At 45.0% G+C, this 27,240-nt stretch overlaps 14 protein-coding genes across 18 annotated transcripts in view; 7 read left to right on the forward strand and 7 right to left on the reverse strand.

Annotated features, from left to right (window-relative positions):
* The window catches only part of GEFmeso (Guanine nucleotide exchange factor in mesoderm), a 47,218-nt gene extending 46,760 nt beyond the window's left edge, over positions 1–458 (reverse strand). For both annotated transcript variants that reach the window (XR_001770477.3, XM_017159359.3), the window contains exon 1: positions 287–458. Coding sequence is in view for 1 of the 2 variants with exons in the window: in XM_017159359.3 (XP_017014848.3) it covers positions 287–338 (52 nt within the window). In the remaining variant the exon portion in view is untranslated. The remainder of the gene's footprint in view (positions 1–286) is intronic.
* An 810-nt stretch (positions 459–1,268) lies between these two features.
* LOC108069330 (uncharacterized) lies at positions 1,269–2,571 on the reverse strand. Of its 2 annotated transcripts, XM_017159367.3 has the most exons (3): positions 2,255–2,558; positions 2,061–2,196; positions 1,269–1,667 (listed from the first exon to the last, which is right to left on the reverse strand). In XM_017159367.3, exons 1-3 carry the CDS (start codon positions 2,465–2,467, stop codon positions 1,597–1,599), a joined length of 420 nt encoding a protein of 139 aa, XP_017014856.1. In that variant the 5' UTR covers positions 2,468–2,558; the 3' UTR covers positions 1,269–1,596. The 2 variants fall into 2 exon arrangements, with proteins under 2 accessions (XP_017014856.1, XP_070068305.1); XM_070212204.1 differs by lacking the exon at positions 1,269–1,667 and having other exon boundaries at positions 2,259–2,571.
* Positions 2,572–3,097: 526 nt separating this feature from the next.
* On the forward strand, positions 3,098–4,291 carry LOC108069324 (probable inactive tRNA-specific adenosine deaminase-like protein 3). Its single transcript, XM_017159360.3, has one exon. The coding sequence runs from the start codon at positions 3,160–3,162 to the stop codon at positions 4,249–4,251; it is 1,092 nt and encodes a 363-aa protein (XP_017014849.3). The 5' UTR covers positions 3,098–3,159; the 3' UTR covers positions 4,252–4,291.
* Positions 4,249–5,057, reverse strand: mRpS28 (mitochondrial ribosomal protein S28). The gene is made up of 3 exons (XM_017159364.3): positions 4,706–5,057; positions 4,524–4,645; positions 4,249–4,467 (listed from the first exon to the last, which is right to left on the reverse strand). The coding sequence occupies exons 1-3, from the start codon at positions 4,976–4,978 to the stop codon at positions 4,284–4,286; spliced, it is 579 nt and encodes a 192-aa protein (XP_017014853.2). The 5' UTR covers positions 4,979–5,057; the 3' UTR covers positions 4,249–4,283.
* A 42-nt stretch (positions 5,058–5,099) lies between these two features.
* LOC108069329 (protein FAM136A) lies at positions 5,100–6,429 on the forward strand. Its single transcript, XM_017159366.3, has 3 exons — positions 5,100–5,284; positions 5,345–5,509; positions 6,000–6,429. The coding sequence occupies exons 1-3, from the start codon at positions 5,198–5,200 to the stop codon at positions 6,186–6,188; spliced, it is 441 nt and encodes a 146-aa protein (XP_017014855.1). The 5' UTR covers positions 5,100–5,197; the 3' UTR covers positions 6,189–6,429.
* A 7-nt stretch (positions 6,430–6,436) lies between these two features.
* LOC108069327 (protein FAM136A) lies at positions 6,437–8,107 on the forward strand. Its single transcript, XM_017159365.3, has 3 exons — positions 6,437–6,572; positions 6,631–6,795; positions 7,709–8,107. Exons 1-3 carry the CDS (start codon positions 6,486–6,488, stop codon positions 7,904–7,906), a joined length of 450 nt encoding a protein of 149 aa, XP_017014854.1. The 5' UTR covers positions 6,437–6,485; the 3' UTR covers positions 7,907–8,107.
* Positions 7,932–10,680, reverse strand: LOC108069325 (cysteine dioxygenase type 1). Of its 3 annotated transcripts, none has more exons than XM_017159361.3 (3): positions 10,502–10,680; positions 8,433–8,991; positions 7,932–8,358 (listed from the first exon to the last, which is right to left on the reverse strand). In XM_017159361.3, the coding sequence occupies exons 1-3, from the start codon at positions 10,502–10,504 to the stop codon at positions 8,180–8,182; spliced, it is 741 nt and encodes a 246-aa protein (XP_017014850.1). In that variant the 5' UTR covers positions 10,505–10,680; the 3' UTR covers positions 7,932–8,179. The 3 variants fall into 3 exon arrangements, with proteins under 3 accessions (XP_017014850.1, XP_070069000.1, XP_017014851.1); XM_070212899.1 differs by lacking the exon at positions 10,502–10,680 and adding an exon at positions 9,057–9,229; XM_017159362.3 differs by lacking the exon at positions 10,502–10,680 and adding an exon at positions 9,104–9,226.
* Positions 10,681–12,690: 2,010 nt separating this feature from the next.
* Positions 12,691–17,446, reverse strand: Atg7 (Autophagy-related 7). The gene is made up of 9 exons (XM_017159467.3): positions 17,172–17,446; positions 16,592–17,113; positions 16,320–16,532; positions 16,037–16,181; positions 15,634–15,981; positions 15,412–15,576; positions 13,337–13,630; positions 13,084–13,200; positions 12,691–13,019 (listed from the first exon to the last, which is right to left on the reverse strand). The coding sequence occupies exons 1-9, from the start codon at positions 17,366–17,368 to the stop codon at positions 12,966–12,968; spliced, it is 2,055 nt and encodes a 684-aa protein (XP_017014956.3). The 5' UTR covers positions 17,369–17,446; the 3' UTR covers positions 12,691–12,965.
* On the forward strand, positions 13,908–15,394 carry LOC108069392 (32 kDa beta-galactoside-binding lectin). Its single transcript, XM_017159468.3, has 4 exons — positions 13,908–14,123; positions 14,185–14,285; positions 14,418–15,005; positions 15,058–15,394. The coding sequence occupies exons 2-4, from the start codon at positions 14,194–14,196 to the stop codon at positions 15,341–15,343; spliced, it is 966 nt and encodes a 321-aa protein (XP_017014957.3). The 5' UTR covers positions 13,908–14,123; positions 14,185–14,193; the 3' UTR covers positions 15,344–15,394.
* Positions 17,447–17,784: 338 nt separating the features above from the next.
* Positions 17,785–20,276, forward strand: Sec6 (Exocyst complex component Sec6). Its single transcript, XM_017159477.3, has 2 exons — positions 17,785–18,845; positions 18,907–20,276. Exons 1-2 carry the CDS (start codon positions 17,874–17,876, stop codon positions 20,149–20,151), a joined length of 2,217 nt encoding a protein of 738 aa, XP_017014966.1. The 5' UTR covers positions 17,785–17,873; the 3' UTR covers positions 20,152–20,276.
* Positions 20,277–20,924: 648 nt separating this feature from the next.
* Cth (Cystathionine gamma-lyase) lies at positions 20,925–22,273 on the forward strand. The gene has a single exon (XM_017159506.3). The coding sequence runs from the start codon at positions 21,029–21,031 to the stop codon at positions 22,208–22,210; it is 1,182 nt and encodes a 393-aa protein (XP_017014995.2). The 5' UTR covers positions 20,925–21,028; the 3' UTR covers positions 22,211–22,273.
* Positions 22,274–22,969: 696 nt separating this feature from the next.
* On the reverse strand, positions 22,970–24,975 carry zda (peptidyl-prolyl cis-trans isomerase zonda). Its single transcript, XM_017159502.3, has 6 exons — positions 24,823–24,975; positions 24,199–24,693; positions 24,058–24,140; positions 23,691–24,000; positions 23,401–23,631; positions 22,970–23,342 (listed from the first exon to the last, which is right to left on the reverse strand). The coding sequence occupies exons 2-6, from the start codon at positions 24,685–24,687 to the stop codon at positions 23,265–23,267; spliced, it is 1,191 nt and encodes a 396-aa protein (XP_017014991.2). The 5' UTR covers positions 24,688–24,693; positions 24,823–24,975; the 3' UTR covers positions 22,970–23,264.
* A 365-nt stretch (positions 24,976–25,340) lies between these two features.
* Positions 25,341–26,331, forward strand: U2A (small nuclear ribonucleoprotein polypeptide A'-like U2A). Its single transcript, XM_017159503.3, has one exon. The coding sequence runs from the start codon at positions 25,462–25,464 to the stop codon at positions 26,260–26,262; it is 801 nt and encodes a 266-aa protein (XP_017014992.2). The 5' UTR covers positions 25,341–25,461; the 3' UTR covers positions 26,263–26,331.
* Positions 26,328–27,239, reverse strand: LOC108069420 (GEL complex subunit OPTI). The gene is made up of 3 exons (XM_017159504.3): positions 27,026–27,239; positions 26,856–26,959; positions 26,328–26,785 (listed from the first exon to the last, which is right to left on the reverse strand). Exons 1-3 carry the CDS (start codon positions 27,131–27,133, stop codon positions 26,590–26,592), a joined length of 408 nt encoding a protein of 135 aa, XP_017014993.1. The 5' UTR covers positions 27,134–27,239; the 3' UTR covers positions 26,328–26,589.
* Position 27,240: the final 1 nt, after the last annotated feature.

Here is a 27,240-nt window from a genome sequence, read left to right on the forward strand (position 1 = left end):
CAGAACTGATCCTGAAAGTTTTGGGTTCAACGTCTGCTATACAGCAAATAAATATAAGTGGATAGTACTTATGGTAGAAAGTGCGGTAAAATGGATTTTTCTAACAAATTCTAACTTGTCTGTTAGTTCGAAAATTATTAAAAATATATGTTTGCTACGATAATATTAATATTTAAATCTCTAAATATTTTGACAGTATATATCTTATTTTTCTCTGTGCACCTCTCCACCCCGTTGACTCATGTCATTTCTGCACGCAGGAGTTCAGTGATCCCGCCCCGCTTACCAAAAAAGTCCTCCCATCTCTCCGAGGTGTCCGAATCGGATTCTATGTCCATCTTGGTCTCCTCCGGCTGCTTGATTTACGAGTGCGTCTTGTTTGGCTTTGGCCAGGTCCCGTCCTCTCCTGGCTTGTCTCTAAATTTAGACAACGGTGGCAGAGCAACTGGCACTGAAGGAGGTCGTTATTATCGCGACTGTTTCTTCGGCTGCTGCATTAGATATGGCCGGAGATACAGTATCTGAAGCGGGCGAATTGTGGCCAAATGACTTCACCCGGCGCAGAGCGGAAAGGCAAAGCTCAATCAATGGCCAGCCGATAAGATAAGCGCCCGATTTAACTTTAAACACTGGCACCGAACTGTGCGATTTTCTTTTCCGTTTATTTGTTGTATGTGTGTATTTCTTTTTTTTTTGCAGGTACGACTACGAGTATCTGGCTTTATTCACCACTAGTCGCCGATGTCGATATCTTATCGCGGCCTACGAAGCTCTGGGGCAGAGCAAATATAAATATCCAGCAGGTAGGGAGGCATTGTGGCCAACAGCTGGTGGCCAGCGATTCGGAATGAGAATACGCGAATGTATCTCAAAGTTGCGCTCAGTTCTCGGAACTTTCGGATGACTAAACCGGCTCGCGAACTTTTGTCTCAGAGGTTTTTTATTGGGTTTATTAATTTTATTTGGGCTAGAACCAATTGCGGGGATCCTCCCTCACTGATCGCCGATCGCTGATTGAATTAAAGTAATGGGCTGACGCTCTACACTTGTTGTTTTGCGAAACGAAAACAAAACGAAAATTCACAAATTGCAGATACAAGTATCTCGCGCTTCGCTGATTTTCCAGTTTCTCCCGTGCAAATCACCTTCGCACCGTTACTTCTAATTGCGGCAAATAGAAAACACTCTCGTCTCACAGATACGGCTGCACATGCAGATACACTTGTGTATTTTCAGATATAATTTTCGATTTTCCTTTTTTTTATTTATTATTTTTTTTGACGGGTAGGGGGCGGTACACAGGCACACACACGCTCACTCGCTGGAACAGCTCGATAGCTCCAGGAACGACATTTCCAGCGCGCGTCTCAGATCGAACTGACTTTACGAAAGGCCCCCAAAGTCGGAAGACCCGAACCAGCTCTCTTAGGCGAGTCAGTTCTTCTCTTAGCTATGCTATTACTGATCGGGGAGAGCCGTCGGAAGTCCCAAGACGTTCGGTCCCAACATTGTATCTTTGTATCTTCGGAGTGCGCAACATGTTCGAGTTGCGATACAAGATACCAGATACAGGTAACCAGCAGCAACAGGTAACTCCTAGCAGTCGTTTGTGCATGATCGGCAGCACCACCAAGTGGATATGATAATCCATTCGTAGTACAGCTCGACTGATTAGGAAAGAAAAAATAGATTTATTAAATTGTTTTAGTTTCAACAACTATTTTTAAAGTTTTTTAATATTATGGTTTTTGTTTTTTTAGAGACATTAAAAGAAAATTTTAAATTATTTAAAAGTGTTTATAACAAAAGAAGTAGTCGAGACCTTATTAGAAAGAGCCAATTGTTTTTGGCGGATCAAGAAGGAAAATTTAAAGGAAAATGATATGCTTTAAAATGGCTTTAGTTTTCATATTATATTATTATATTTATTATTTTTAAATAAAATATACTTTTTTGAAAAATTATAAAATTAAAATAGCAAAAGATAAAAGAAAACCTTACCTAAATGAAATATTCTTGGAAATATTATTGTAGCTAACCAAAGTCCCCAAACGACTTACTTATGCACAAGATAACGCCTAGCAGGAGGTGCAGAGGAGCCGGTAAATGGAAGTAAAAGAACACAACCAATGCAACAAGTAATGCCACGCCCACCAGACCGATGATGAATGACAAGAGAATGGCCCAGCACATGTCCTGCCGAATTGAGTGGGGATAGGGTTAGAAAATCGAAGATTTAAGAGTCAGAACTCACCCACATGGTGCCAAAGAGCAGAAATACTTTGGCCAGGGCATAGATGAGGGCGAAGACCATTGCTAGGGTCATGAGCAGGATATTGGAGTTGCCCGTGATTAACTCGAACAGACCCACAGAAAATATAATTACGGCCAGGATCATCCCCGTGAAGCCGATGAAGATGCAGCCGATGTAGAGCGACACATAGCCGCAGAACACGCGCAGACACATTTCGATTTCCCCTGTCTTTTGACTAGAAATTACAAGCACATACTTTACTAGAATTTTGAACTAAATTTTGGATTTCAAAAGATTACATGTTGACATCAAAAACAAGCTAAATATTAGAGTTACTTTACTACAACATTAAATTAATCTGTTCAGATGCTGATATTAAAAAACAAGAATAGCGAACTAGCCGAGTTTATGTACCATCATTCCTATTAAATTGCGTATTTGTTGCAACCGAAAAAATTATAGCTGCTGTAATTTCTATAGCATATATGTATGATTTATAAATGATATAGTCATCTGAATTTCTTAAAAATGTAAGTCTATGACTTCTATGGGAACTACGTAAATCATTAGACAGGAAGTGACTCCTATGGGTATCAAAATTGCAAACATCCGACTAATAATTATTAATATAATATAAATATATTAAAATGTAGTGTTAAAATAGACCAAATCTTAATTTATTTTTAATTTACAAGCACATCGATTTACTTATTTTTAATGTATATTTTTTGACTTCAACATTTTTGTTGTAGTACTCATTTCAAAATTGGCGCTCAAACCCAACCAGCTGTTGCAGTGATGGAACTTGGCTGCTATCGATAGTCAATCTAAAATTGTCCTATAACCTCGCCAAACTATCGTTTCCAATTAGCATCCATCCAACTAACTAAAGAATCAAGTAAATAATGGATATAGCCGGTGCGCCGCCGAATAAGCGAGCACGGAAATCGCCCAGCCTGGAGGAGGACATCACTGGGATCCGGGCCATCCTGTCCGATGAGTTTGACGAGGAGATACCACTGATCCAGGCGCACAGTTGCCAGTTGGAGACGAAACAGCAGCTGCAGGCGGTCATCCAGGAGCTCTCCCAGAAGCTGCCCCACTTCCAGCACCTGAAGCGCGTCCAGGATCGCAGCGTGCTCATCTGCCCCAGCTCGGAGATCGGGGTAGCCACGACCCTGGAGCAGCACCTTGAACAGTTCGCCTTCTCGGAGCACGTGCTGCGTGCCCTGTGCCAGGGAGTCCGGGTGGTGGAGGTGCCGCAACGGATGCCCCGGCTGCGGGCGCAGTACGAGAAGAGCCTGAAGCACTGGCCCTGCAAGTTCCACCCCAATCACTACTCCGAATCCCTGCGGAATGGCAGCAACTTCAGCTCCGCACAGCGCATCTTCCACAAGAGGATGGCCCAATTGCTGGTGAGGCTCTCCCGGGATGTGAATGCCAACCGACCAGTCGGCATCTGCGTGGATCCACGACAACTGAACATTGTATCCATCGCTGGAGCCGCTGAATCCTCAAGTCCACACGAGCATTGCTGCATGCTGCTGGTGGATTTTGTGGCCCGAAGTCAAGAGGGAGGAGCCACAAAGGCGGAGCTCCCATTCACAGAGGATTCTACGGAATCCTTGGACACCACTCTGCGGGGGATACCCAAGGCCTACTACGATTACCTGATCAAAGATGAAGAGTACAAAGACCTAACCTTCGGAGCGGAGAAGTCGAGGGATAGTAAGGGAGTAGATCCCATTCAAGGATCCGATAATCTGGCCAAATTCGGACCCTATCTGTGCACCGGCTACGATGTCTATCTGCTGCAGGAACCCTGCCTCATGTGCTCCATGGCGCTGGTTCACAGCCGGGCGAAAAGGGTGTTCTTCCTGCGCAGCTCGGAGAACGGAGCTCTGGCCACGCGATTCCAGCTGCACTCGGTGCGGGAACTCAACCATCACTACGAAGTGTTCCAGTTCACCACCCAGGAGGACCAAGACTTGACGTAACGTTTAACAGACCTTGTTTTAATAAAGAAGTTTTATAGAATATCTTCGATTTTGGGCGTCGTTCTGGCCGTCGACTGGCGGGTGGGCGAGGACAGGAGGCCCAGCAGCTGGCAATCGGCCTCCAGGATGGTGATGTCCTTGGTCGAGCCCAGGAATTTGGTGGACAGCTCCAGGTCCTTGACGCGCAGACGAACGCGGGCTCCTCGCACATAGTCACTAGGATTAGAGGTGGTTTAAGTGCATGTAGATACAAAGGATTCCCTTAAGCTCACCTGGCATTCCGAGAGGGGCGACTGCAGACGCAGTGGAACTTCCAGCCAAAGTCTATGTACAGATCATCGCCCACCACATGGAAGATCTTGCCGCTGACCACTTTGCCCTCTGCGTTGCCCAGCTGCTCCAGAAATCCAAGAGGTTATTACATAAACAAGGGGATTACTTGGACAGAACTCACATCTATTAGCTTGGAGTTGCGGAGCAGGGAGGCGAAGGTCTGGTTGTCCTCCGGCAGCTGAGCGGGAGTGGCAGGAGCCGTGTACTTGTCGAAGGCACGGGCAAATCCTCCCTTGCTGCTACCAATCTCCGCCAGATTCTCCACGGGAGCAGCTCCCTCAGCCGGTTTTTCCGTTTCGCCGCTGATTAATCTAACGGCCACTGGCATCCGATGGCGGCAGGTTAAAGAACCCAACTGGAAACCGGATCTACCTAGTTTTTGCAGCAGCGACATGGTTTTAATTTAATATTTTAAAATAAATAACCACAAGAAGATCCAGGCCAATTGGAAAAACAAAGAGGAAGAACGGTATCGATAGACCGCAAATCGATTGGCAAAGCAGCTGGCCCAGCACATCACTAATCCATATTACAAAAAACACGCTGCCGGCATTTATTTTGATATTACGAAATCGGTTGTTAGGGTGAAGATAATTGACTATTAACCAGCAAAATGATCCAGCAACAGCGCCAAAGAATCGAGGCTGCGGTGACGGAGATGATCGACGACATGGACAAGACGCACCTGCGCAAAATGCAGGTAAGTGGATTGTTCTTGGGAGAGATTTCCGAAATTGACTTACTTTTCATCTAATCCCAGAACGAGATGCATTTGTGTGCGGCCAAGTGCTGCCAGGACGGAACCTCCAGCGTGGACAGCGTCCAGAGATGTGTGGACCGGTGCTCCACGCCCATGACGAGGGCCCAGAACTACGTCCAGCACGAACTGGGGGAGTTCCAGGGCAGACTCCAGCGTTGCGTCATGGTCAGTACCCATTGCATCAACTTGTTGCTCTAGGGATCCTGTAGGAAGTGCATCATAATATTTCCAACATAACATTTTCCATAAAATCTTCTATCTTCCATAAAAATATAAAGACTAGACTCAGAATATTTAATTTCTTAAGAACAATATATATCAAAAGTTTCATTAGACTATAGTCCGTAAACTATATTTTTTATATAATATAATTTATAATTTCCTGAAGCCGAAATTAGCAGGCTTCAGTAAATTATATTTATAAATTATAATCTTAAGTAGATTACTAATAATGTTGTTTTTGGATTTTTAAATTCATGTTAGTTTTTATTTTCACTGGAATGCTAAAATTGTCTTTGAAATGATTTTATAACTTAATTTTAAGAAGTTAATTTTTTTTGAATGAAAGCTTCAAAGATATTCCTTTCCTCCCCATATGTACAATTAAAAAAATACTTGCAAACATAAAATAACTAAACAAATTACCCTTCCATAGCAATGCAACGACGATGTGAAGGTAAAAATGCCGCCCAATCCCAACGAGGATCAGATAGCCAAGTACACCGACCAGTTCGAGCGCTGTGCCATCCAGTGCGTGGATAAGCACGTGGGCCTCATTCCCGGCATGATGAAGACCATGAAGGCTGTGCTCTCCAAGGGACCCGAGAGCATTCCTCAAGTCTAAATCAACCTGCATTTACTACCTAATTAGTTGTTGAACTCGATTACTTTTAAACCGTGCAATGTTGACCATCCCTGGAGTCATTTTACATTTTGCTTACACTTTTAAGAATTTAAAACACAATTTACCCTATTAGTTGTTGAAAGTCTTAGGTACCGATCAAATGTAGTGCTAACAATCTCTGGAATCATGTCAAATTTTGCCATCATCTAAAAAAAAATACAAATACTTTGTACACCGAAAACTGTCATCGACACATTTAGTTTTGTTATTTCAAAATTGTTCAAATTTCGAATAGTAATGGTGGAGCAACAGAAAAAGCGTTTGGAGAACGCCATTAGCGACATGATCGAGGACATGTACCGCACCCACTTGCGCAGAATGCAGGTAAGTGTGGTCTTCAGTTGGCTAAGACGAACTCCTGGAAAATAATGATGTTCCCAAGTCCACGATGCACCGCTGTGCCGCCGGTTGCTGCGATGATGAACGAGGGACGCTGGAGAGCGTACAAAACTGCATCGAGAAGTGCGCCGGACCTCTGATGGATGCTCAGGACTATCTGCAGCACGAGCTGGGCCAATTTCAGAACCGCCTCCAGAATTGCGTCAGGGTAGGATTAGAGTGCTTATAATTGGGGTTCTAAACCTTTTTTCTTAATCCTTTAACGGTACTGTGGTTTTAACCGGAATCCATTGATCGTATTGTATTCAAGTCCCTAAAAAGATTTAACATATGTGGTCATCGGGTGGTGGACTTTCTTTATAAATTGATCTAAGCATTTATGTTACTGTTTCAAATCATTTGCATAAATCATATTTTTAGGTCCTTTCATATTTATTTTTTATTTATTAATACAGTTTTATTTAATTGTTATATTAATGTTATAATATTTTCCTGAAAGTGTTGTTTGTCCTTTTAAAAGCCAACAAAATATCTTCATTATTTTCGGAGCTTATTTAAGACGGTTTCGTATCTTCTGCCGTGATCGTTTCTTTTTCGTTAGGTTCTTGAATATATAGTCATGGAGGAAATAGTATAAACGATCTGGTCTCGTTTGTTTGACTCAAATATTTCTTAATAAAATAAACAAATTTGATTTATTTTATGAATTTTAAGAGATTTTATGTTTAAGTACAAGTTTGGTTTATTTACTAAGAAATATTTTAAAAGAACGATAGCAAATCAAATAGTTTATATTACCTTTTTCTTTCCTGATCTTGTCGTGACTTTTTTGCGATTATTATTCCAAAAGTGTTAAGAAGAGAACAGATAGTTTTGAATAGGCATTAAATAGCTTTAAAATAACATACAAATTTTTAAAGATTTTAATAAGCTAAGATCTGAATTATTATATTGGCAGTTAATACATCCTTAGAAAAAATCTCTATTAAAATGTAACAGTTTAGGGAATTGCATGCTAAATATTACAACTTTATTAAACTTTAGACCAACAATAGTATTTTAAGCTTCGGTACCGGAAATAAGCCATCATTTCTCTTTTTAATTCGTTTGAATATCCGCAGGATTGCAACAGCGATGCCCGTTCCCGTCTGCCCAGCAACCCGAGTGACCGGGACATGTCCCGATCCCAGCACATGTTCGAGAGCTGCACGAGCGGCTGTGTGGACAAGCATATAAATCTCCTTCCTGGGCTGCTCAAATCGATCAAGCAGACACTGGACAGAGGTCCTCCCAAGAGATCCCGCAACATGGACGCCTAACCCATTAAATACGCCCGTCGAAAAGTCAATGATACACTTATTTATTGAATATTTTTGGTACAGCTAACACTAAAGATACACTAAACGAAACTGCGATCCGGGGAGGGCTTATCGTGGGAAGGCTTATCAGCGCCCACGTGGCCCTCGCTCAGCCTGTTTGAACTCCAAGCTCCCGGATCTTCTTGGGCCCTAGCTCATTAAATATCTAGTAATAAAGATTCTTAGTAATATGCAACAATACGAGCAACTATATTTGGGGATCTGGCTCAGAGTCTACTGCTCGTTCTGCTTCGTCCTCACGCCGTACTTGCTCCAGAACGTGACCTTTGCGGTGGTCTTCTTCAGGTTGTCCTGGAACACGGAGCACGTGTCGAAGGGCGGACAGTAGAGGTGCAGGGAGACGGAGGTGTCCGAGTGGCTGGGATTCTCCACGCGATGCAGGCCCAGATTGTCTATTAAAAAATATTTTAAAAAAATCCAGTAAATATACGAATATCTCTATTTTTGCCAGTTCCAATTTCCTTACCATTTATGTAGGCCACATCGTTGACTGCAATGGGTGTCTCACCGATCTCCACCAGCTCTCGGCTATCGATCTCGCCATCGGGATGATGAGATCGCCCGGTGTCCCTGGCTGATCTATTGGGGTACTCGTAGCGCTTCTCGCGCAGATCCCCCTTCAGCATCTTCATGAAGCAGTGAGAATCGGCATGGTCGTGCACGGAGGAGCCATGTCCTTCGCCCCAGCACAGGATCAGCAGATTGAACTTTCCATTGCCAGCATCCACCAGATTCCGGGTGTACGTATAACGATCGAACTTGGCGTACTTGCGCCACTCCCGCGGATTCGACTTGTAGGTGAGCATCAGGTGATTCACCATCTCGATGTTGACGTAGTTGGACTCGAACTCCCGGTGGAGGGCAGACACCAAGTCGCTTAGGGAATCCACCGCTGGTCCGTACTTCAGGGGCTTCTCCAGAGCCTGGTAGTAGCTGGTGGCCTGGCGCAGGTACTTCTCCTGGTCAACCTGCTCGATCTCCGAGTCGATCTTGGACAGCGACATTTTGGACTTGCTCTGATTGACCTACAATTCGAAGGGATCAATTCGTGCATCAGTTAAGTTGGAAAGTGAAGGGCGTGGAAAACTACCTATTCTGTCTATAGAGTTCAATTCGCAATTGATTTAGATGAATTACGTTGTAAAGTCGATGATCGCTGCTGATAGCTAAAGGCTGTCTATATTGGGTATATATTCCGATGCTGCTGGAAAATATTGAATTGTTTCGGGTAATCGCACACGCTCCTCCTCGGATCGCAAAATTCGAACTGAACTGAGACACCCCGATTTCCGAAGATTTCGCTCTCCTGCCCGGGCTATAGATTATATAGTCAGATCGGACGTAAGTCGTAAGTCGGAGGCGCAAGTCCGAAGCAATAACAAAAAACAAGAAGTAGCCGGCGGTAATCGCCCAGCCCCTTATCAATAGGAGATTCTGCCAATACCCTGGGCTATATATACTATATGCCTATATAGATGGATCGAATGTTGCCAGGAGGGGCTCAACAGATGCGCCTGAAATTCTGACAAGAGGTTAACGGCGTTCTAATGGCATCGTTTGGCGAATAAAAAACAAATTTATTCTATATACTCGTGCCCAAAAAATATTAAGCGATAGGGACTACTGATAGCTAGTTTAATCTGGTTGCTGACGCATTTTTTGAAGATCTACGGGTAGGCCAAATCTTATTTGCGACATTTATTTATCAGCCTGGACGTTCAGGGATTTTCCCTGAAGCGCAAAGCTATTATGCTTCAATCTGCCACGAAAAAATAAAACTTTCTCTTAAAGTGTGGCAATTTTTATCTACAAAAGATTCAGATATTTTTAGTTCTAATAAAATATTAAAATTTATTGCCTACTTTTAGGTTTGTTCCAGATTTCTTTAATTGCCTTTCCTGATTTAAACGATTTATTTGAGGAATGCGACGATGCATTTGAGTTCTCTTTGTGATTCAGGAAGTTCATTAGTGACTAACACACTGACCTTACTTTCTCCATCAAAAACAACTGATTAAACAAAAGGGTTCTTTTATTGTTCTCATCTGGAAGTTGGGAGTCATAATAACCCCCAAATATATGTATTATATAACTTTGGGTTACAAGAAAGATGAAGAAAACACTTTCCATCTTGGCTACAATGAACTTGCATTATAAGTAATAATTTTTTTACGATCCCCAAGCTTCAAGCCCCGTTATTAAATATTTTCCCCCTAGTGCCACATCAAGGTATTTCGGTTTGGTATTTGAAAAATGTTTTGCAATGGCCAAAAAGCATAAAACTGCCAGCTTGGCAGCCAACTTTCGCAACAGGTTAAGGCCAATAGCAAAGTCAAAGCAAAAACTAAAAGCTGCGAACTGCCATTTGTGTAAATATTAAACGAGGCGGACAAAAAGTTTGGAAAATTGGTGGAAAGCCTGAGTCGATTTTCAAAGCAGTTCAATAAACCAAGAGTGCAGTGGAATTTTCTAATCTTACAACTGTTTTGGCAATAAAAGTGGTTTTGAGGGACTTGATAAGGATAAAGGACTTACCATTTTGTCTTTGTAGTTTCACTTTTTTATTAGCTATATGAACTTGATAAGTTTGTCTGATCTTTGAAATTCACTTTTTAAAAAACACTTTTGAATCAGGACTTGGACTTGCACTTTTTTTTGAATTTTCACTGGGTAGTTGCCACTTGGATGCGCGCCGCCGTGTTTGTGTGCCTGTTTTGGGTATCTTTCACCAATTTATGGAGATCTTGGCCAGCAAAGCCCCCATTTCCACTCAAAACGCAATTCGAGCCACAAAAACGACGCCGGCAGAGGCATCGCAGCTCGAATGGCATTTTGAGTGCTTTTTGAAGTCGCGAGTCAAAACTCAAAACTCAAAGCGGTTTCACTCGCTCCATCTTGGCTTGTTGTTGTTTGCTCAGTTGGCCAGGCCCGAAATTTATGCTACCACCACTGCCATGTCGATCCGAGGTTGAGCGGCCAGATATTTCAATACATTTCTCCCCCTATTAATTATTGAGTCGTGCCGTTTTTATACCCTTGCAGAGGGTATTATGATTTCAGTCAGAAGTTTGCAACGCAGTGAAGGAGACGTCTCCGACCCCATAAAGTATATATATTCTTGATCAGCATCACAAGACGAGTCGATCTAGCCATGTCCGTCTGTCCGTCTGTCCGTCCGTCTGTCCGTCTGTCCGTCTGTCTGTCTGTCCGTCTGTCCGTCTGTCCGTCTGTCCGTCTGTCTGTTTCTACGCAAACTAGTCTCTCAGTTTTTGAGCTATCGGGACGAAACTTTCGCAAAAGTCTTCTTTCTATTGCAGGTAGTATATATGTCGGAGCCGACCGGATCGGACAACTATATCTTATAGCTCCCATAGGAAGGATCGGAAGAAAAAAGCTTTAAAAAATTCTAGCTTCGGTGTTTTTTGAAATATTACCTTCTACTTTTGGGGATGTTATTTTTTAAATATTTCTGAATTTCGAATTAATTATTTAAAAAATCGGACTACTATATCATATAGCTGCCATAGGAACGATCGGAAAATTAATGGAAAAGTAATAGGAAACAAATTCTAGCTTCTTTGGTTTTTATTGTATTATCTTCTACTCTAGGATATAACTCTTTTTAAATATTTCCGAATTTCAATTTTAATTTGATCAAAATCGGACGACTATATCATATAGCTGCCATAGGAACGATCGGAAAATTAATGAGAAATATTAGAAAATTGAACATTTTTGCGATTTGTTAATTAATAGGAATGATCTGCAAGGGTATATAAGCTTCGGCTGGCCGAAGCTAGCTTCCTTTCTTGTTTATTGTTGATCTTGGCTGGTCTTCTTTCGTATTTGCGTTTTTGGCCGAGAGAAATGGCCGCGAGCCTTTTGTCATAGCCCCTCGACGGAATTCTCTAGCCAAAGTTTGGCCTGGGGTCAAAATGATGAAAGGTTTATCAAATTGTTTTGAAAACCCACATGAATTGTGTGTCAAGTACTGATTGCCAATATTTATTTAGCTCGAAACACTTGGAATGACACTATTTCTATCATTTTGAGTGGAAATACATTCGCAGTTTTGGTCCCAAAAGCATAATATCTATATCTATATTAATATCTTAAAAAATGTTTTAGTTCATATTTCTAAATTAAACAATTAATGTATTATTTTATTCTTGTTGCATTTTTCGAATGTATTTTTAAAGCAATATAATTTAAGAGTATCTCAAAGGTGTCAGATATTTCTATCGCCATACTACCGCCCGATTAACATATCCAATCAGTTCGCGGCTTTCTAACCGGGTTTATTCAACTTTGAACTATTCTTTCGCATGCCTGGCCCTCTATGTAAATCATTTGCATATTCCCAAAACAATTTAGTACGAACATTCATCTTTGTTTTTTCGTATTTTCGCCTTGAATAATGCAGCTAATAACAATATCACTGACCGACCGGGAATCAAAAACAATCTATTTGTCAACCATAAAAGTGGGAATTCTCTACCTAGAATAATATTTACTGGTTTGAAAGAAAACAATATATTTGTTGGAATTCTCAACCTGAAAAAATATGTACGCGTTTGAATGAATGTTTCTTATCAGGGGAAGAACGTTTTATACGAACAAACAGAGGCCAAAGGCTCCAGCTTGTAAATTAACGGAAATACATATGCTCCAATGCTCAAGTATTCGTCTGATCATTTGAATTACTGATTATTTTTTAGGTTTTATGTAAATCTTCAGGGTAAGTTACAGTTTTACATTTTCTTAAATTTATTTTCCCATTAATTTCATTTGATTGATTCACAATTTCACTTATGACTAGATAAAATACATGCAAATATACATACATCAGTTTTTGGTTTATAAATTGGACTCTAAATGCTTTACAAGCTAAATTAATAAATTCTGCAGAAAATGCAAGGTTAAAACTTGAGGCCTCGATAAGCTAGATTTCATTTAATTTTTAATGCAGAGTTGGAGGAATTTTAGCGAATGCAGCAGGCTAATCTTCATCCTCCTCGGACATATCAAATTCGTCATCATCAAAATCGATTATCTAAAAAAATAAATAATTCGAATTATAAATAGTTTTATTTTTATGCCATAGAGGTGCTACTTACCTCGCTGTTTAGTCGCTTGAACTCTGAGATCCCAGTCAAATCCTCTAAGTACTTGGCTGTTTCGAATGTTCTAAAGAGGAATGCATTTCCCTCTTTCTTATATGCATTTAAAACGGGCTGTAGGAAATAGATAGGTATACAAATTATTTTTAATTTTTAAAGCAGTAATAAGGTAAAAGTTTTAAAAGTTAAGCTAAACTACTTAGGAGGTTTCTATTTAATTAAATATTTTTATAAGATTGACAATTCTTACCGCTGAGCACGCGATGCACTGAGCAAACTTTTGGGTAGCGGGTAAAATATTTTCGTAGTTGCAAAGCATTCCCCGGATGGAATGAGGCAGAATGCCCAGTAGACCTTCTGGCACCTTGCCGGCTGCCTCCTCCGATTTACCACGCCCACTCTGGGCATAGTAGGCGGGTGCCAGTTCCTTTCTCGGATGCTGGAGCAAAGCAACCAGCAGCTCCACCGCATAACTAGCTGCAATGTTGGAAACGCCGGGTCGCGTTACAGTGCATTGCTGGTCCAGAGTGCGGTCTTTTAGGGACTGGAAAAAATATAGTGCAAGTTATTATCAATATAAACATTTTATAACAAATATAAGTATAACTAGAGAATAATGTTGGAAGGATATTTAAGATATGTTCTCATACATTTAAATATTTATTTAGCGCTTTAGTATGAACTAGATCAACTTGTTCAGTGTTAATACAGTGTTAAAGTCGCATCGATCTTAGGATATATGTATATATTTCCTCAGTGTGATCTCTTAAAGCTTCGGTGCGCCGGTGCAGTAGTAAGATCGCAAGCTTTCGAAAGCTTCTCAGTGTCAACAAACACATGCTCCGAGCAAACAGAGATGACGCCTCCGGGCGAGAACAAAACAAATAGTAGGTCTTCTAAACCATACCCAAGGTATAGAAACTTTAACGGTTCCATCGGTTACTTGAGTAACCCGCCGCTCCGCCCATCGCTGATTAGATAAGGTTCCGGCAAGCGGGAGAGCCGGAGAACTCCGGACTCTCCCACACCCCTATAAAGTAGGTTCATTCTGCGTTCGCTCAGTGGGAGGGCGATAGTTAGTTCTATTGGTAATTTCAGGAAGGAATCATGTTAACCGAGTTCGCTGGCAATCTTTCGCATCCGCTGGAGTTTGGCCATGTTCTGGAGGTGGTGGCCAAGACCATCGATGGAGCAGCCAGGTGGGTGGTGTTCCAGCCTCGGATTATTAAACCTTCACGAATCCGTTTCGTGACTAATTCGCTTGTCAAACTGGGCTTCTTATCAGTTCGTGACTAATGTATCGATTATGATCACTTGTCGTTGTTCGCCAGGTTCCACATCAACCTCTGCACGGCCAAGAGCACGGTGGATCCCAACGCGGATATTGGGCTACGCTTCTCGTGCTACTTTCGTAATGATGTGATCGTACGGAATGCCCGTGTAAGCGGCTCCTGGGGCGAGGAGGAAACCCATGTCCTGGATCCCAACACGCTGCCCAATCCCATCGTCAGCGGCGAGTTCTTCCTGGTCTACATCCTGTGCTGCGAGGACAGCTTTGCCATCTCGATAAACAGCCGGGAATACTGCAGGTTCCGGTACCGCATGCCGTTGTCAGCCATCCGTTCACTGGAGATCCGTGATCAGATCCAGGTGATCAAGCAAGTGGATCACCGCACTGTATTCCCCAATCCCTGGCCCGCCATCCATGCCTCGGACTACTTCAAGGCGTTCAGCAACGACCAGCCTATATTGTTCAGTTCTGGCCATGTGATCGTCCTAACAGCTCGCTGCTTTGAGAACAAAAAGGGTCAGTTTATCATCAAGTTCATGGATTCGGACACTAAGCGCGAGGAGCTGCACTTCAGCGTGCGTTTTGATGAGAAGGCGGTGGTGCGCAACTCCATGAACAAGTCCTTTGAGTAAGCCAGCTTTGCAATGAGGTAATCCAAGGCTAATTGAATTTTCTTACAGTTTTGGCAACGAGGAGCGCCATGGCGGCTTTCCCTTCGTATTTAACCAGCAGTTCAAACTGGCGCTTGCCTTTACGGAACGCGAAATTCTGACCGCCGTCGATGGTTACAACTTCTTCAGTTACGCTTGGCGCACACCAAATGCCATGGCGAATCTAGTGGGCTTCAAGGTGACCAGCATAAACGGCCTGGTGGTTCAGATAACTGGTGTGGATCATTTGCAGACGGGAGATCCTACCTGTGCCGGCTTTGAAAAGTATTCGCGCCATGATTACGAGTGCGTTTAGTAACTATTTAACCAAACTAAGTCTGAAAATACAAGTGCTATCTTAATTATTACAAAAATTTTACTCACATTTCCTGGGGCCGTGACATCGTTGCAGAAGTAGCAACCTAGTTGATCGCCATTAATGCACTTAAGTCCCTCGATCTCTTGGCCATTATCACCTGCCTCCTCGCGTGTGGTGCCATGTCGCATTACCAGGTAGCTATCAAAACCCAGTGCAGCATTGATTACAATCTGAAAAAAGCAAATATTAGTTGCATCTCGTGTGGAAGGCACATATTTACCTCCCACCTTTTGGTTAGCCGCTCCCAGCAGCGTGGGAAGCCAGCGGCTTTCACGCGAGTCTGTGAGCAAAAAGATGACATCATGATCCCGCACCTGCTGCTGTATCACCTGCAAATGCTCCTCCGTCTGGGCCACCAGGGATTCTCCGATGGTGTGTCCCGGCATGGGAATCTCCAGCACATAACCCGCCGTTTCGGCACTCGGATTTATCTCCCGCAATCTTTGGGCAGCTGTGGTGGCCTTCATTCGATTGCCCGCCACGGCATCTGCATGGGTGTAGAGATTCTGCCGCACTGGATTCGAGAATCCCACTTTGCCGTTGTCTAGGAGAGTAATGTGCTTGAAGCCCCAGGACTAAAAAAAAGAACCACTATTAAAGTCATCTCTGAATCAAAGTAAATAAACCCACCAGTAGGTTTCTGGCCACAGCGCAGCCTAAAGTTCCAGCTCCAAAAAGCAGACATTTGGTTTGGGAAATGATTTCCAGATTGAGATCGGGCACCAGGCGCCATTTCATTAGTTTAAGGTTGAGGTTTACAGAGTTTTCAGCGAGTCTGAAAGGAAAACATCATATATATTAATCTGTAATGGACAAGATATCTTAGTTTTAATTGGCAAATGTCATGATAATGGTATCTACAACCAAGGACACGCCCTATACCACTAACATTTCTTATCAGCTATTATCTTACTTGGCTGGATCCATGCTGTCCCTCATGCAGACCATTCTCGGGCCCATTTTGCCATTCTTATTTAGCTCCCATCCCACAAATTTCACCTCCCCGGCTGTGCTTAGATCGCAAGCTTCTGTTTGGATGACCTGCCAAATGCGGCTGTCTTCCATCTGCATTTGTTGATTGTATCGCAAGCCCAGAAACTTGAGTGATTTCCCAACAAGAGAGGGACTGTAAGGGAAGTAGGAAAATGAATGACCAAGCAGTAATTGCTGAAAGTTACTACCCACCATTGCTGTAGCAGGAAGGCAACATAGTTCCGCATCAGCCAGGCGGGATGCTCGTACTCGCTGGGATCGGCAAAGCCAAAATAATAGTGCTCCACATCCTTTTCGTCCAGGCAGCTTAAAGTGCGGGCTTCGAAAACCTTTTGCTCCTCATTGGCATACAAAATGAAGAAGTTCTGTGACTCAGCCGGAAGGGATTTAAACGCCTCCATGTAGGTAAGACTATGTGGTAAATCCCGCAGCTTTTGGACATCACCCTGCAGCTTTAAGGTGGGCGTCAGGGGGCAGGGAAAGGCGAACCAATAGTAGTAGCTGTGGCACTTCAAGTCGGCGAAGGAGAGGACAAAGAACCGGGTCAACAGACTGGGATCCCTCAAGACCGCTCCACTGCACATATCAGCCAGCAGTTCCTTGCCCTCATCGGCCAGCAGTTGTAATTTGTCCAGGGCCTTGAACTCTTCGATTGTGTTTTTATTATAGATGTTGCCAATGGCGGAGTGGCTGAATTTCGGTGGCTGTGCCGTCCTGAAATGCGGGTTTGTGAGTTTTAAAGGTCTTATCAATTCCAGCTTTCCAAACTCACCTGTTGTACGCCGTGTAGTCCACTTCCAGGAGACATCCACTTGCGTTTCTGTTTGTGTAGTGTCCAGCAATGGAACGCTTGGAGTCGGACAGGCGATCGTGGTCCAGCTTGAGCTCCGCCAGTTTGTGCCAAAAGGTGGGCGACACGAAGGATTCCCACGGCGCAAATTGCAAAATCATCTCGTTCTCCGCACTCATTTTTTTTCTTCTGCTGGGGGCGTTGTTTACGTTCAAACTTTGGGCTGAAAATAATAAACAAAGCTCTCGATGGCGATAGACCGAACAACAAGACCACTTATCGATAACTACAGTGGAGATTCAAGAAGTTGGAATACGAATTATTTAACAGTTTAATTAAAAAAATACATAAAAATATTTAAATGTAAATTTTTAATATCAGAATTTTTTAACTTTAAATAAAAAAAAACTTTAAATTTTATTTTACTTCGGACATTTATAATTTTTTTTTCTAAATTAATTTCTTGTTATCATTTTTTTGTTTTGAAGTTTAAATTTAAATCTTTGCTCTCATTTTTTCATTTTTTTTTTAATAATGCTAGATGTTGTTGCTGCATTGGAGGTTCCACTGTAGTCATTTTGATTACGAGGATGTTCGCCTCTCCAGCGAACGGTCATACTAGCCCACTCCCGCTGACGAAGATTGGCTAATCCAAACCAAAACAGCAAATCGAAGCTAGGCAACATGGATCTGCAGCAGTTGGAGGAGCAGGCGCGCCAGGCGGCGCTCAAGGACATACAGAACATGCTGCAGCGGCCGGGACAGCTGGAGAAGGTGGAGCAGTATCGCCACCGCATCGCCCGCAAGAAGGCCTCTGTGGAGGCGCTCCTCAAGACCGGGATGCAGGGCCAACTGGACGGGGTGAGGGTGGGCCTCAAGCAGCTGGAAACCTGCATGCAGGACGTCCGCGAGGTGAGGCGCCGGATGAACGAGGTGGAGCGCCTGCTGAGGGGCGTTCCCGAGGTCTATGACGCACTGGAGGTCGTGCGGGAGGAGAACACCAAGCACTCGCAGTATGCCACCGCCATGGAGAACCTGAAGCACATCTTCAACGTGGACGCCAGCGTCCAGAAGACAATGGCTCTGATCGAGGACGACAAGCTGCTCAATGCCCACCAGTGTCTGGCGGATCTGGAGAACTCGCGGGATGATCTGCTCTACGAGCTGCACAAACAGCCCAAGCAGCACGCCTCCGACAAGATCACACTGAAGCGGCACTTCGAGAAGGTAGACACCGTGTCCCAGGAGCTGGAGAAGAAGCTGCGTCTGATCCTCAGCCGCACGCTCAACACGCTGCGCAAGAAGCCCACTATTATAGTCACTGCCCTGCGCATCATTGAGCGGGAGGAGAAGAACGACCAGTTCGCAGTGCAACAGCAGAAGGTCACCGGCTTCCTGCCGCCCGGCAGACCGAAGGCTTGGCGACGCATGATCATGGACGTGCTGCAGCAGTCGGTCGTGACGCGCATAGAGGGCTCCAAGCTGGAGGAGCGGGCGGATAACAAGATGTGGCTGGTGCGCGACCTGGAGATCCTGCGCCAAATCATCCTGGAGGATCTGCGCGTGGTTAAATCCCTATGTGTGCCCTGCTTCCCGCCGCACTACGATATATTCGGGGAGTACGTCAAGTTCTATCACGAGGGACTATCCAGCTATGTAAGTAAGCACAAGAAACCTACAAAAATATATCTTAAATGGAAGTTTTTATTATTTTCAGCTAAATAACATTGTAAGCTCTGGTCTGGAGGGCAATGAGTATGTATCAATGATGGCCTGGGTCACGCACACGTATCCAGGCGTGGAGCTGATGTCTCATCCCGATCTCAATGTGGATGTTCATCGACTGATTGGAACTCTGCTGCGGCCGGAACATCTCAAGGCGCTGGAGGATGAGTACCTGCAGAATATGCAGCGCAATTTCCAGGAATGGATGACCAAGGCAGCCGAGACGGAGAAGCAGGAGTGGTTCACCGAGACGGTGCCCGATCAGGATGACGAGTACTACCACACGTCGGCGCCGGTCATCATTTTCCAGATGATCGACCAGCATCTGCAGGTGACCAACACGATTCACCAGGAGCTGACGTTCAAGGCGCTGGTGATGAGCATCCAGCAGGTTGAGATCTTTGGCCAGACCTACCTGAAGAACGTGATCGAGCTGAAGGAGCACCATTTCCGAAATCGCGACCAGATCAAGTACTTTACCCACTACATAATCACCATTGTGAACAACAGTCAGCAGATGGTGGAGCTGGCGCAGCAGATGAAGCAGCTCTACTGGCCCAAGTCGCGCACCGAGCACTACGAGGATTTCGAGCGCCTGCTGGGCACTTTCCAGCGGATTCGGGCCCACGCCGCTAGCTACCTGCTGGAGGAGGCCTTCCTGGACATGGAGTGCCACTTTAACGACCTCTTCACCGCCAAATGGCTGGCCAGCAACATCGCTGTGGACACCATCTGCGTGACGCTGGACGATTACTTCCAGGACTACAACCACTTGCGACCCAATAACTTCGAGATGGTCATCAACGAGGCCCAGAAGCTGCTGGCCAAGCGCTACATTCGGGCTCTTCTCTCCAAGCGGCTGTCGAAGCCAAAGGTCGAGTGCGATGCCATCACGCGGAAAATCAAAACGGAAGCCAAGCGGTTTAAGCTCTTCTTCGAGAAGATCGCCCCAAAGATTTCCCTGAGCGACTCTCCACTGGATCTTATATCCACGCTATCGGCGCTACTCAGTTCGGATATTGAGCTCCTTGTTCTGGATCTGCACACTTTGCTGGGCAGCTATCCCTCGCTGAATGAAGACCACCTGGTGCGACTCTTCTACATCCGCAACGATGTTAAGGCGGCGGAGGTGCGCGAAAAGGTGCAGGACGCGATGAAGTCGAAGAAGGCAATGGTCAGCATCGCCAAGCAGGACTGCATCTTCAAGGAGATCGTATTCAGCGACAAACTGTGGTAGACTTAGTAGAACATTTTCTTACCCATTCCGCATGACCCTATATGTTCAGTATCGTATTTACTCTTAAGCTGAGATTGTAATATTCAAATTGTGCTTTATCAACGAATAAATTATTGTATAAATAACTAGAGATTTTGATTTGTACTGACGAATAGACTCAATCATTTACAACAAAAGTAAAAACTCTGTATTAAAAGTAAATGGTTCTTGAAAGGATATTATCTATCGTTTCAGGATAATTTTAAGTAAACTATTTCAAGTCAATACAAACTTTATATTATTCGAAAAAGAGACCTGCATGAATGGATTCGATGAATTATTTTGAATTTTTTGTTTTATATGAATGAATTTTGAGTTTAATAGAATTGAATAATTTTGAATTTTGAGTTTCACAAATTCCGAAATAATTTAAACGACAATTTCTTTAGAAAAAGAAAGGGCCATAATTTTGGTTTTAAATCTGCCTAAATTTTATTTACTATGCAGTTACCATTGATTTGTTAAAAATGTATCACTTTTTTTTCTCAAAAGAAGACACAAAAACAATCTGGCAAATTCAAAAAATTCATAAAAATGATTCGTTCATTCATTTCACATAGAATTAAATTAAACAAATCCAAAATTTCATGGCATACTATGATAAAACAAAAATTGAATGATTCACGCAGGGCTCTAATTCGAAAGTGATGTTTTTGAAATTTATCCGTTAAATAGCTAGAGCGCCAGCACTTCCGGTGAAAGAGGCCAGTGTTGTAACGTTCTGGATCACGGTTTTCAAGCACTGGCCGGGCTGGCGATAACATATGGCAGGAGTATATATATTCGCGACGGACCCTCTCCACGTGTCAGTTGCCCACGATCCGCGTTCCCAGACAAGATGAGCTACCGAGTCCAGCCGAGCGGCTTCGCCACCAAGTCCATCCACTCGGGCCAGAGTCCCGAGCAGTGGAAGAGTGCCTCGGTGATTCCGCAGATATCGCTGAGCACCACCTTCAAGCAGGATGCTCCGGGCGAGCACAGGGGCTACGAGTACTCGCGCAGCGGAAATCCCACCAGGAACGTGCTGGAGACCTGCTTCGCTGCCCTGGACAATGCCAAGTACGGCCTGACCTTCTCGTCGGGACTGGGAGCCACCACCGCTGTGCTCACCATGCTGAGCAGCGGCGATCACATCATCATGGGCGATGATGTCTATGGGGGAACCAACCGCCTGATCCGTCAGGTGGCCACCCGCCTGGGAATCACCGCCACCTTTGTGGATCCCACGAATTTGGAGCTCATCAAGGCTTCCATCAAGCCGGAGACCAAGCTGGTGTGGATCGAGTCGCCCACGAATCCTTTGATCAAGGTGGCCGACATCGAGGCCATTGCCCAGCTCGTCCACGGAGTCCGCGCGGATCTGATCCTGGCCGTGGACAACACCTTCCTGACCTCCTACTTCCAGCGACCCCTGGAACTGGGCGCCGATCTGGTCTGTTACTCATTGACAAAATATATGAATGGCCACACTGATGTAGTTATGGGCGGCGTTACCATGAACTCCGAGAAGCTCTACAACAGCTTGAAGTTCCTACAGAACGCGGTGGGCATTGTTCCCTCGCCCTTCGATTGCTACCAGGTGAACAGGAGTCTGAAGACCCTGTCGCTGCGCATGGAGCAGCACCAGAAGAACTCGCTGAAGATCGCCAAGTACCTGGAGGGCCACCAGTTCGTGGAGAAGGTCCTGCATCCCTCGCTGCCCTCGCATCCGCAGCACCAGATCGCTCTGAAGCAGACCTACGGCTACAGCGGCGTCTTCTCCTTCTACATCAAGGGTGAGCTGAAGCACTCGTCCGCCTTCCTGAAGGCCCTCAAGCTCTTCACTTTGGCCGAGAGTCTGGGTGGCTACGAGAGTCTGGCGGAGCTGCCATCCGTGATGACCCATGCCTCGGTTCCGGCGGAGGACAGGAAGACTCTGGGCATCACCGACGGCCTTGTCCGCCTGTCTGTTGGTCTGGAGGATGCCGAGGATCTGATCAAGGATCTGGAGCAGGCCCTCGAGGTCGCCTCAAAGGCCTAATGTATTTTCTCAGGATCATGGAATTTGTATATTAACCCGCCCAATAAAAGTGTATTGTCTCAATTTATGTGATTTCTAATCGGGTTTTTACGGGGGTTTGGAAAAGTACATGTCCATAAGTTCTAGACATACTAAAAATAAATCTTATAAACATTTTACAACAGTAATTCTTGGTAACTGATATACTTTCTGTTTTACTACTGATATCTTGGTAAACAATTGTTTTTATAACTTTTCTGAAACAGCTGCAAATTGAAATTCTTTTAATAGATAGATTAATAGATTTTAAATGCTTCCTGACCCCCCATAGCTACAGCCTTGAATAAACCGAAAAGATCCATTGTCATGTCGATTACTATACACAAACAATGAATCAGCAGATTTAAATTCGCCTGATCATTCCAAGTCGTGATAGAAGAAAATCATATCTCGCGAACGGATGTTCCGATTTTTCTGAACAACAAAGTTCGATCACCTGTAAGATTACAAATATTTTTAGTAAAAAATATTTAAATATTATAGAGGAAAAGCCAGGAATATAGGAATAGAAACATTTTATTAAACCTTTTTTCTCAAAATGAGGGGTTCTTATCAGCGTTGCTTATCAGAAACATTGCTTCCAAATGGTCTTTTAGCTTGGTGACTTTTTGGCAAGTTCATAAATATGGTGCGATTTCACAAATAATATTAGCATCATACTTTTGACCAATGTTATACTCTTTAAAGTGCATAAATCAAGTGAAAATAAGCCTGAACAAATGATGAGAAAATTGTGTTTATTTTAACAATTCCCGGTACATGTCTGATAGAATGTAGGTGATTAAAAGTAAGCTTTAACATTATATGTACGATGTCCAAAACCATACCATTTGAAAGATACATACTACTGTGAAGTGTGCATAGTATTAAATGTACAACAAGAGCCAGAATCGTTATAATAAGCAACTGTGGCTTTCCAACATTCATAATTTTGCCATCTATATATATGTATATCCTTAAAAAATGCGTTTCAATTGCTTAAAGTAACCAGTAGTTCAATGTGCAATGCTTGTCCTTAGTACTTGTAACGATAAATAGCGACGCCAGCCACGCCAATCAGTATGGAACCCATCAGATAGCCCAGCAGCTTAAGCTGAAAACAAAAAGATGAAGGTTAATCAGCAGTTGGATTATCTCTGCAGCCAACTCACCTTGGAGTTATCTACAAGGGGCTGCTTTTGCCTGGTGGCAGTCTTCTGTTCCATTTTCTTGGCCTGGCCCAGCATCTTCTGGTACATCTCCTTTTCGTTGTGCTCCTCGCGGCGAGCCTTGATGAAGAGTCTGGCCAAGTCGGACTGAACGGCACGATTGTCTGGCTCGAGAGTGGCCACCTTTTGCAGCAGCTTGATGGCGCCCTGGGTGTCGGCCTTGCCCTCTAGTATCTGCAATGGAATTTAGAGAGTTAATAATCTGATATAGAGGGTTTTTTCCACCAACTTACCCTGCCTTTGCGGTACAAGGCCTTGGAGTTATTTGGCTGGCACCGCAGAACGTGCTCCACGGACTGCAGGGCTGCGTCAAAGGCGGCTATTTTGATTTGAGTCATGGCCAAGTTGTTATAGACTATCAATCGATCCTCTAGCAGGGCCTGCGTGTCGCTGTTGGACAGCTCCAGATCCTCCTTGTCGAACTCGGATTCCGGATCCCCGTCCCGGTTGTCCAGAAAGTCAAGAGCGCGTCTGTACAGGTGAATGGCGGTGGTGAACTCCGAGCGCTTGTAGAAGAAGTTGGCACGTTCTTTCTTGCGGGTACTGAAAATATGTACGAAGATCTTATAAAGTGGTTCTTAGGAGAACTAATTTACATACCCGTATTTGCGCAGTGTTTCAAAGCTCTTGAGGTCCGCAAAGTCTTCGTATTTGATATCCAAAAGCTCTATTTCGTAGGTGAGCTGCGGGAAATGAAGTATTTGAGAAACTGATCTTAGGGATCCTGAATCCCTAACTTACATGCGAATCGGGCGGAACGAGGTAATCGGATTCGCCATCCTTTTTAAGTCCCAGGGATCCATAGCCAAAGCGAGGATCCACGCTGACCTGGGCCACCTCGCCGACCTGCAGCATGGGCACCACCATGTCCAAGCCCTGGACGACCTCGAAGTCGCCCACGTGGCACTGGAAGTTCTTCTCCTCCTCCACCACCTGGCCGTTGTCCAGTTTGCCGGTCAGGTTGAGGGTGACCAGTTCCCCGCGCAGGGGTCGCCTGCCTCCGTCCTCCGGCGCCTTCTTGATTGTGCGCTTTATCAGCTGCTTGTTGCCCAGTATATCACATTCGTCCTCGGGATCCTCCTCCGCCGCCGCCTTCTTCTCCTCGCCAGGAGCCGCAGCTCCATCTCCGGCGGCGGCGGCCTCCTCCGCGGCCACCTTGCGTATGTCCTTGGTGTCCTCGGCGTTGGTCAGGTCCTCGAAGGAGCTGCTGCTAGACTTCTCCGTATCCATAATTACCTAAGGTCGGGCGAGACGAAACGAAAGTGTGTAAATCATTGGAATCCGGAACAAAGGGCAAAGGCAAACGCCAAGTCAACTGAAGGGAGAACTCTGTGGGGCACCCGTAAGCCCAACGCACGGCCGTACCTGACTGGGCGCTCGTATTTAAGTAACAAAAAAGGTGCGATTTGATTTCGAAAGAAACATACGACGAGAAAGTTACTAGAAACGAAAAAAGAATTTACGGCCTTCTGCGGAGGTGGAGAAAGTATCGATGTTTTTAAAATGTTGAGCAACATCGATGTTTCAAGGCGACTATCGATGATTCGGTTACATCACTAATGTAAGAGGAATTCTGCGGGGGATTACCAAAAATGCATTTAAAATTGACTGTAATAGCATATTTAAAGCAATTCTATAGATTAAGAAGCTACGGAAAGGATCGTCTGCCTAAAGGCGCCAACGATTTGGTCTAAATATTGATTGGGAATTAGAGGGCAAAATCCTGAAATAAATAAAACAATCTGATTGAACGCAGTTGAATGCATTGAGCAGTGGAAACCTAAGGTATTTGCAATCTTTTTTAAAAATACCAAATATTAAAAATACTGCCCCACCCACCACTAGGACCTATCGATGCCGGCAGTGTTTGCTATCGGCAAAGTGCTCATCTCCAACTCGCGTCGGCTGCGAATTGTTTTTTCTGCATTTTAGGAAAATAAAAGCAATAAAATATAAAGAAAAAGCCCGATCCAAAGAGCGAATAAAGCCACAACCACTGCCAGGATGGTGAAACTAACGCCAGAGCTGATAAACCAGTCGATGCAATACATAAACCCGTGCCGGGAGCGCGAGCTGGATTTGCGCGGCTACAAGATTCCACAGATCGAGAACCTGGGCGCCACCTTGGATCAGTTCGACACCATTGATCTGTCGGACAACGACCTGCGAAAGCTGGACAACATGCCGCACCTGCCGCGCCTCAAGTGCCTGCTGCTGAACAACAACCGCATTCTGCGCATCAGCGAGGGCCTGGAGGAGGCGGTGCCCAATCTGGGCTCCATCATCCTCACCGGCAACAACCTGCAGGAGCTGAGCGACCTCGAGCCGCTGGCCGGGTTCACCAAGCTGGACACGATCTGCCTGCTGATCAACCCGGTGTCCACGAAGCCCAACTACCGCGAGTACATGGCCTACAAGTTCCCGCAGCTGCGGCTGCTCGACTTCCGGAAGATCAAGCAGAAGGACCGCCTGGCGGCGCAGGAGTTCTTCCGCACCAAGCAGGGCAAGGACATGCTCAAGGAGGTCAGCCGGAAGTCCAAGATGAGCGCCGCCGCCGCCTTGGCCGCCGAGGCGGGGAATGGCAAGGGCCGGGGATCGGAGGGCGGAGGACGACTGGCCAATCCGGAGGATATGCAGCGCATACGGGAGGCAATCAAGCGGGCCAGCTCGCTGGCGGAGGTGGAGCGGCTGTCGCAGATCCTGCAGAGCGGCCAGCTGCCGGATAAGTTTCAGCACGAGCAGGAGGCGGCCCAGCAGAACGGGGCGGGGCAGAACGGCTCCGGGGCCGTGGCCATGGATTACTAGGATCCGTCGTCAGCTACCTTATAACCGTAGACCAATATTTTGTAATAATAAAACGCCGCCACAAGTTGATTCATCGCATTCTGCATTTTGGACATTCACAAATATATATATATCTTCTCAACTACGGCCGCCGGCCGGAGGATCTTTCACGGAAAGATCGGGGGTCAGCTGGCCACCGTGGAAATGCATTTACATGAACATAATTGGCTAAAAGTTTAACAATCTACGAGTGAGTTACGAAGGGGATAAAAAAATCGGAGGAGCAGCTGGCTGGGTGATTGGAATCGGGAACTGGTGCTCCTGGTCTGATATGGCTGGTGGTGGCTATTAGGAGACCTTTGCCGCCATTATGGTGTCGTAGTGCAGACCGGTGTAGAAGATGATCCACGTGACCAGGAATCCGGCGAACGAGGTCATGAATCCCTCCTTTATCAGCTCCCAAACGCCGCCGTAGGCATCCTCGTCCACGTTCTGGAAGTTGATGGCGTACAGGTAGACGATCCCGCAGCTGATGCCGGCGAATCTGGCGGGGATCACACAAAAGATTAATGAAATGGAGATCTGCGGGCTATTTATAGGTTATAGCTACTCACAGTACGAGGCCAAGGAAGCCTTTCAGGGGGACTATGCCCCAGATGACGCCCAGGAAGATGCCGAACACCTGGCGCGACCAGTAGATCACATCGAGGAACTCCTCCTGCGGGGAAATTAAGGATTTAAGGGATTAGCATGAGGGACTTTTGCCACCGGGAACTTTGCTCACCTTGTCCTCCCACTCGGATTTTGTGATGGCGCGCGCGCAAATTTCCCGCAGCGTTGAGGATTTGGCCGCATGGCCGTTGCGCTCAATTGTGCTTGTTTTCGTGGCCATTATTTGTTTCAGCTTTCGACCCAATTTAACACTTTAATTTATTTTGTTAATTAATTTTTCACTATCAAATGACTAACGCGTTTATCGAGCTGAAAATCCCTAGTGCC

Source organism: Drosophila takahashii, chromosome 2R, assembly GCF_030179915.1.
Source record: "Drosophila takahashii strain IR98-3 E-12201 chromosome 2R, DtakHiC1v2, whole genome shotgun sequence".
Taxonomy (NCBI): domain Eukaryota; kingdom Metazoa; phylum Arthropoda; class Insecta; order Diptera; family Drosophilidae; genus Drosophila; species Drosophila takahashii.

Excerpts from the sequence above, each read along its gene's own strand:
- LOC108069330 (XM_017159367.3), bottom strand. The coding sequence starts at position 2,467 with ATGTGTCTGCGCGTGTTCTGCGGCTATGTGTCGCTCTACATCGGCTGC. Across the intron at positions 2,197-2,254 it reads TGCTCTTTGGCACCATGTGG|GACATGTGCTGGGCCATTCT; the intron begins GTGAGTTCTGAC and ends TCAATTCGGCAG. Across the intron at positions 1,668-2,060 it reads AGGCGTTATCTTGTGCATAA|TCGAGCTGTACTACGAATGG; the intron begins GTAAGTCGTTTG and ends TTTCCTAATCAG.
- LOC108069324 (XM_017159360.3), top strand. The coding sequence starts at position 3,160 with ATGGATATAGCCGGTGCGCCGCCGAATAAGCGAGCACGGAAATCGCCC.
- mRpS28 (XM_017159364.3), bottom strand. The coding sequence starts at position 4,978 with ATGTCGCTGCTGCAAAAACTAGGTAGATCCGGTTTCCAGTTGGGTTCT. Across the intron at positions 4,646-4,705 it reads GCAACTCCAAGCTAATAGAT|CTGGGCAACGCAGAGGGCAA; the intron begins GTGAGTTCTGTC and ends TTTCTGGAGCAG. Across the intron at positions 4,468-4,523 it reads CGCCCCTCTCGGAATGCCAG|TGACTATGTGCGAGGAGCCC; the intron begins GTGAGCTTAAGG and ends CTCTAATCCTAG.
- LOC108069329 (XM_017159366.3), top strand. The coding sequence starts at position 5,198 with ATGATCCAGCAACAGCGCCAAAGAATCGAGGCTGCGGTGACGGAGATG. Across the intron at positions 5,285-5,344 it reads CGCACCTGCGCAAAATGCAG|AACGAGATGCATTTGTGTGC; the intron begins GTAAGTGGATTG and ends ATCTAATCCCAG. Across the intron at positions 5,510-5,999 it reads GACTCCAGCGTTGCGTCATG|CAATGCAACGACGATGTGAA; the intron begins GTCAGTACCCAT and ends ACCCTTCCATAG.
- LOC108069327 (XM_017159365.3), top strand. The coding sequence starts at position 6,486 with ATGGTGGAGCAACAGAAAAAGCGTTTGGAGAACGCCATTAGCGACATG. Across the intron at positions 6,573-6,630 it reads CCCACTTGCGCAGAATGCAG|TCCACGATGCACCGCTGTGC; the intron begins GTAAGTGTGGTC and ends GATGTTCCCAAG. Across the intron at positions 6,796-7,708 it reads GCCTCCAGAATTGCGTCAGG|GATTGCAACAGCGATGCCCG; the intron begins GTAGGATTAGAG and ends GAATATCCGCAG.
- LOC108069325 (XM_017159361.3), bottom strand. Across the intron at positions 8,359-8,432 it reads CGATGTGGCCTACATAAATG|ACAATCTGGGCCTGCATCGC; the intron begins GTAAGGAAATTG and ends ATTTTTTAATAG.
- LOC108069392 (XM_017159468.3), top strand. The coding sequence starts at position 14,194 with ATGTTAACCGAGTTCGCTGGCAATCTTTCGCATCCGCTGGAGTTTGGC. Across the intron at positions 14,286-14,417 it reads ACCATCGATGGAGCAGCCAG|GTTCCACATCAACCTCTGCA; the intron begins GTGGGTGGTGTT and ends GTTGTTCGCCAG. Across the intron at positions 15,006-15,057 it reads TCCATGAACAAGTCCTTTGA|TTTTGGCAACGAGGAGCGCC; the intron begins GTAAGCCAGCTT and ends ATTTTCTTACAG.
- Atg7 (XM_017159467.3), bottom strand. The coding sequence starts at position 17,368 with ATGAGTGCGGAGAACGAGATGATTTTGCAATTTGCGCCGTGGGAATCC. Across the intron at positions 13,631-15,411 it reads ATGTCACGGCCCCAGGAAAT|TCCCTAAAAGACCGCACTCT; the intron begins GTGAGTAAAATT and ends TATTTTTTCCAG. Across the intron at positions 13,020-13,083 it reads TCAAGCGACTAAACAGCGAG|ATAATCGATTTTGATGATGA; the intron begins GTAAGTAGCACC and ends TTATTTTTTTAG.
- Sec6 (XM_017159477.3), top strand. The coding sequence starts at position 17,874 with ATGGATCTGCAGCAGTTGGAGGAGCAGGCGCGCCAGGCGGCGCTCAAG. Across the intron at positions 18,846-18,906 it reads ACGAGGGACTATCCAGCTAT|CTAAATAACATTGTAAGCTC; the intron begins GTAAGTAAGCAC and ends TATTATTTTCAG.
- Cth (XM_017159506.3), top strand. The coding sequence starts at position 21,029 with ATGAGCTACCGAGTCCAGCCGAGCGGCTTCGCCACCAAGTCCATCCAC.
- zda (XM_017159502.3), bottom strand. The coding sequence starts at position 24,687 with ATGGATACGGAGAAGTCTAGCAGCAGCTCCTTCGAGGACCTGACCAAC. Across the intron at positions 24,001-24,057 it reads GAAACACTGCGCAAATACGG|TACCCGCAAGAAAGAACGTG; the intron begins GTATGTAAATTA and ends ACATATTTTCAG. Across the intron at positions 23,632-23,690 it reads CCTTGTACCGCAAAGGCAGG|ATACTAGAGGGCAAGGCCGA; the intron begins GTAAGTTGGTGG and ends ATTCCATTGCAG.
- U2A (XM_017159503.3), top strand. The coding sequence starts at position 25,462 with ATGGTGAAACTAACGCCAGAGCTGATAAACCAGTCGATGCAATACATA.
- LOC108069420 (XM_017159504.3), bottom strand. The coding sequence starts at position 27,133 with ATGGCCACGAAAACAAGCACAATTGAGCGCAACGGCCATGCGGCCAAA. Across the intron at positions 26,960-27,025 it reads AATCCGAGTGGGAGGACAAG|GAGGAGTTCCTCGATGTGAT; the intron begins GTGAGCAAAGTT and ends ATTTCCCCGCAG. Across the intron at positions 26,786-26,855 it reads GGCTTCCTTGGCCTCGTACT|ATTCGCCGGCATCAGCTGCG; the intron begins GTGAGTAGCTAT and ends GATCCCCGCCAG.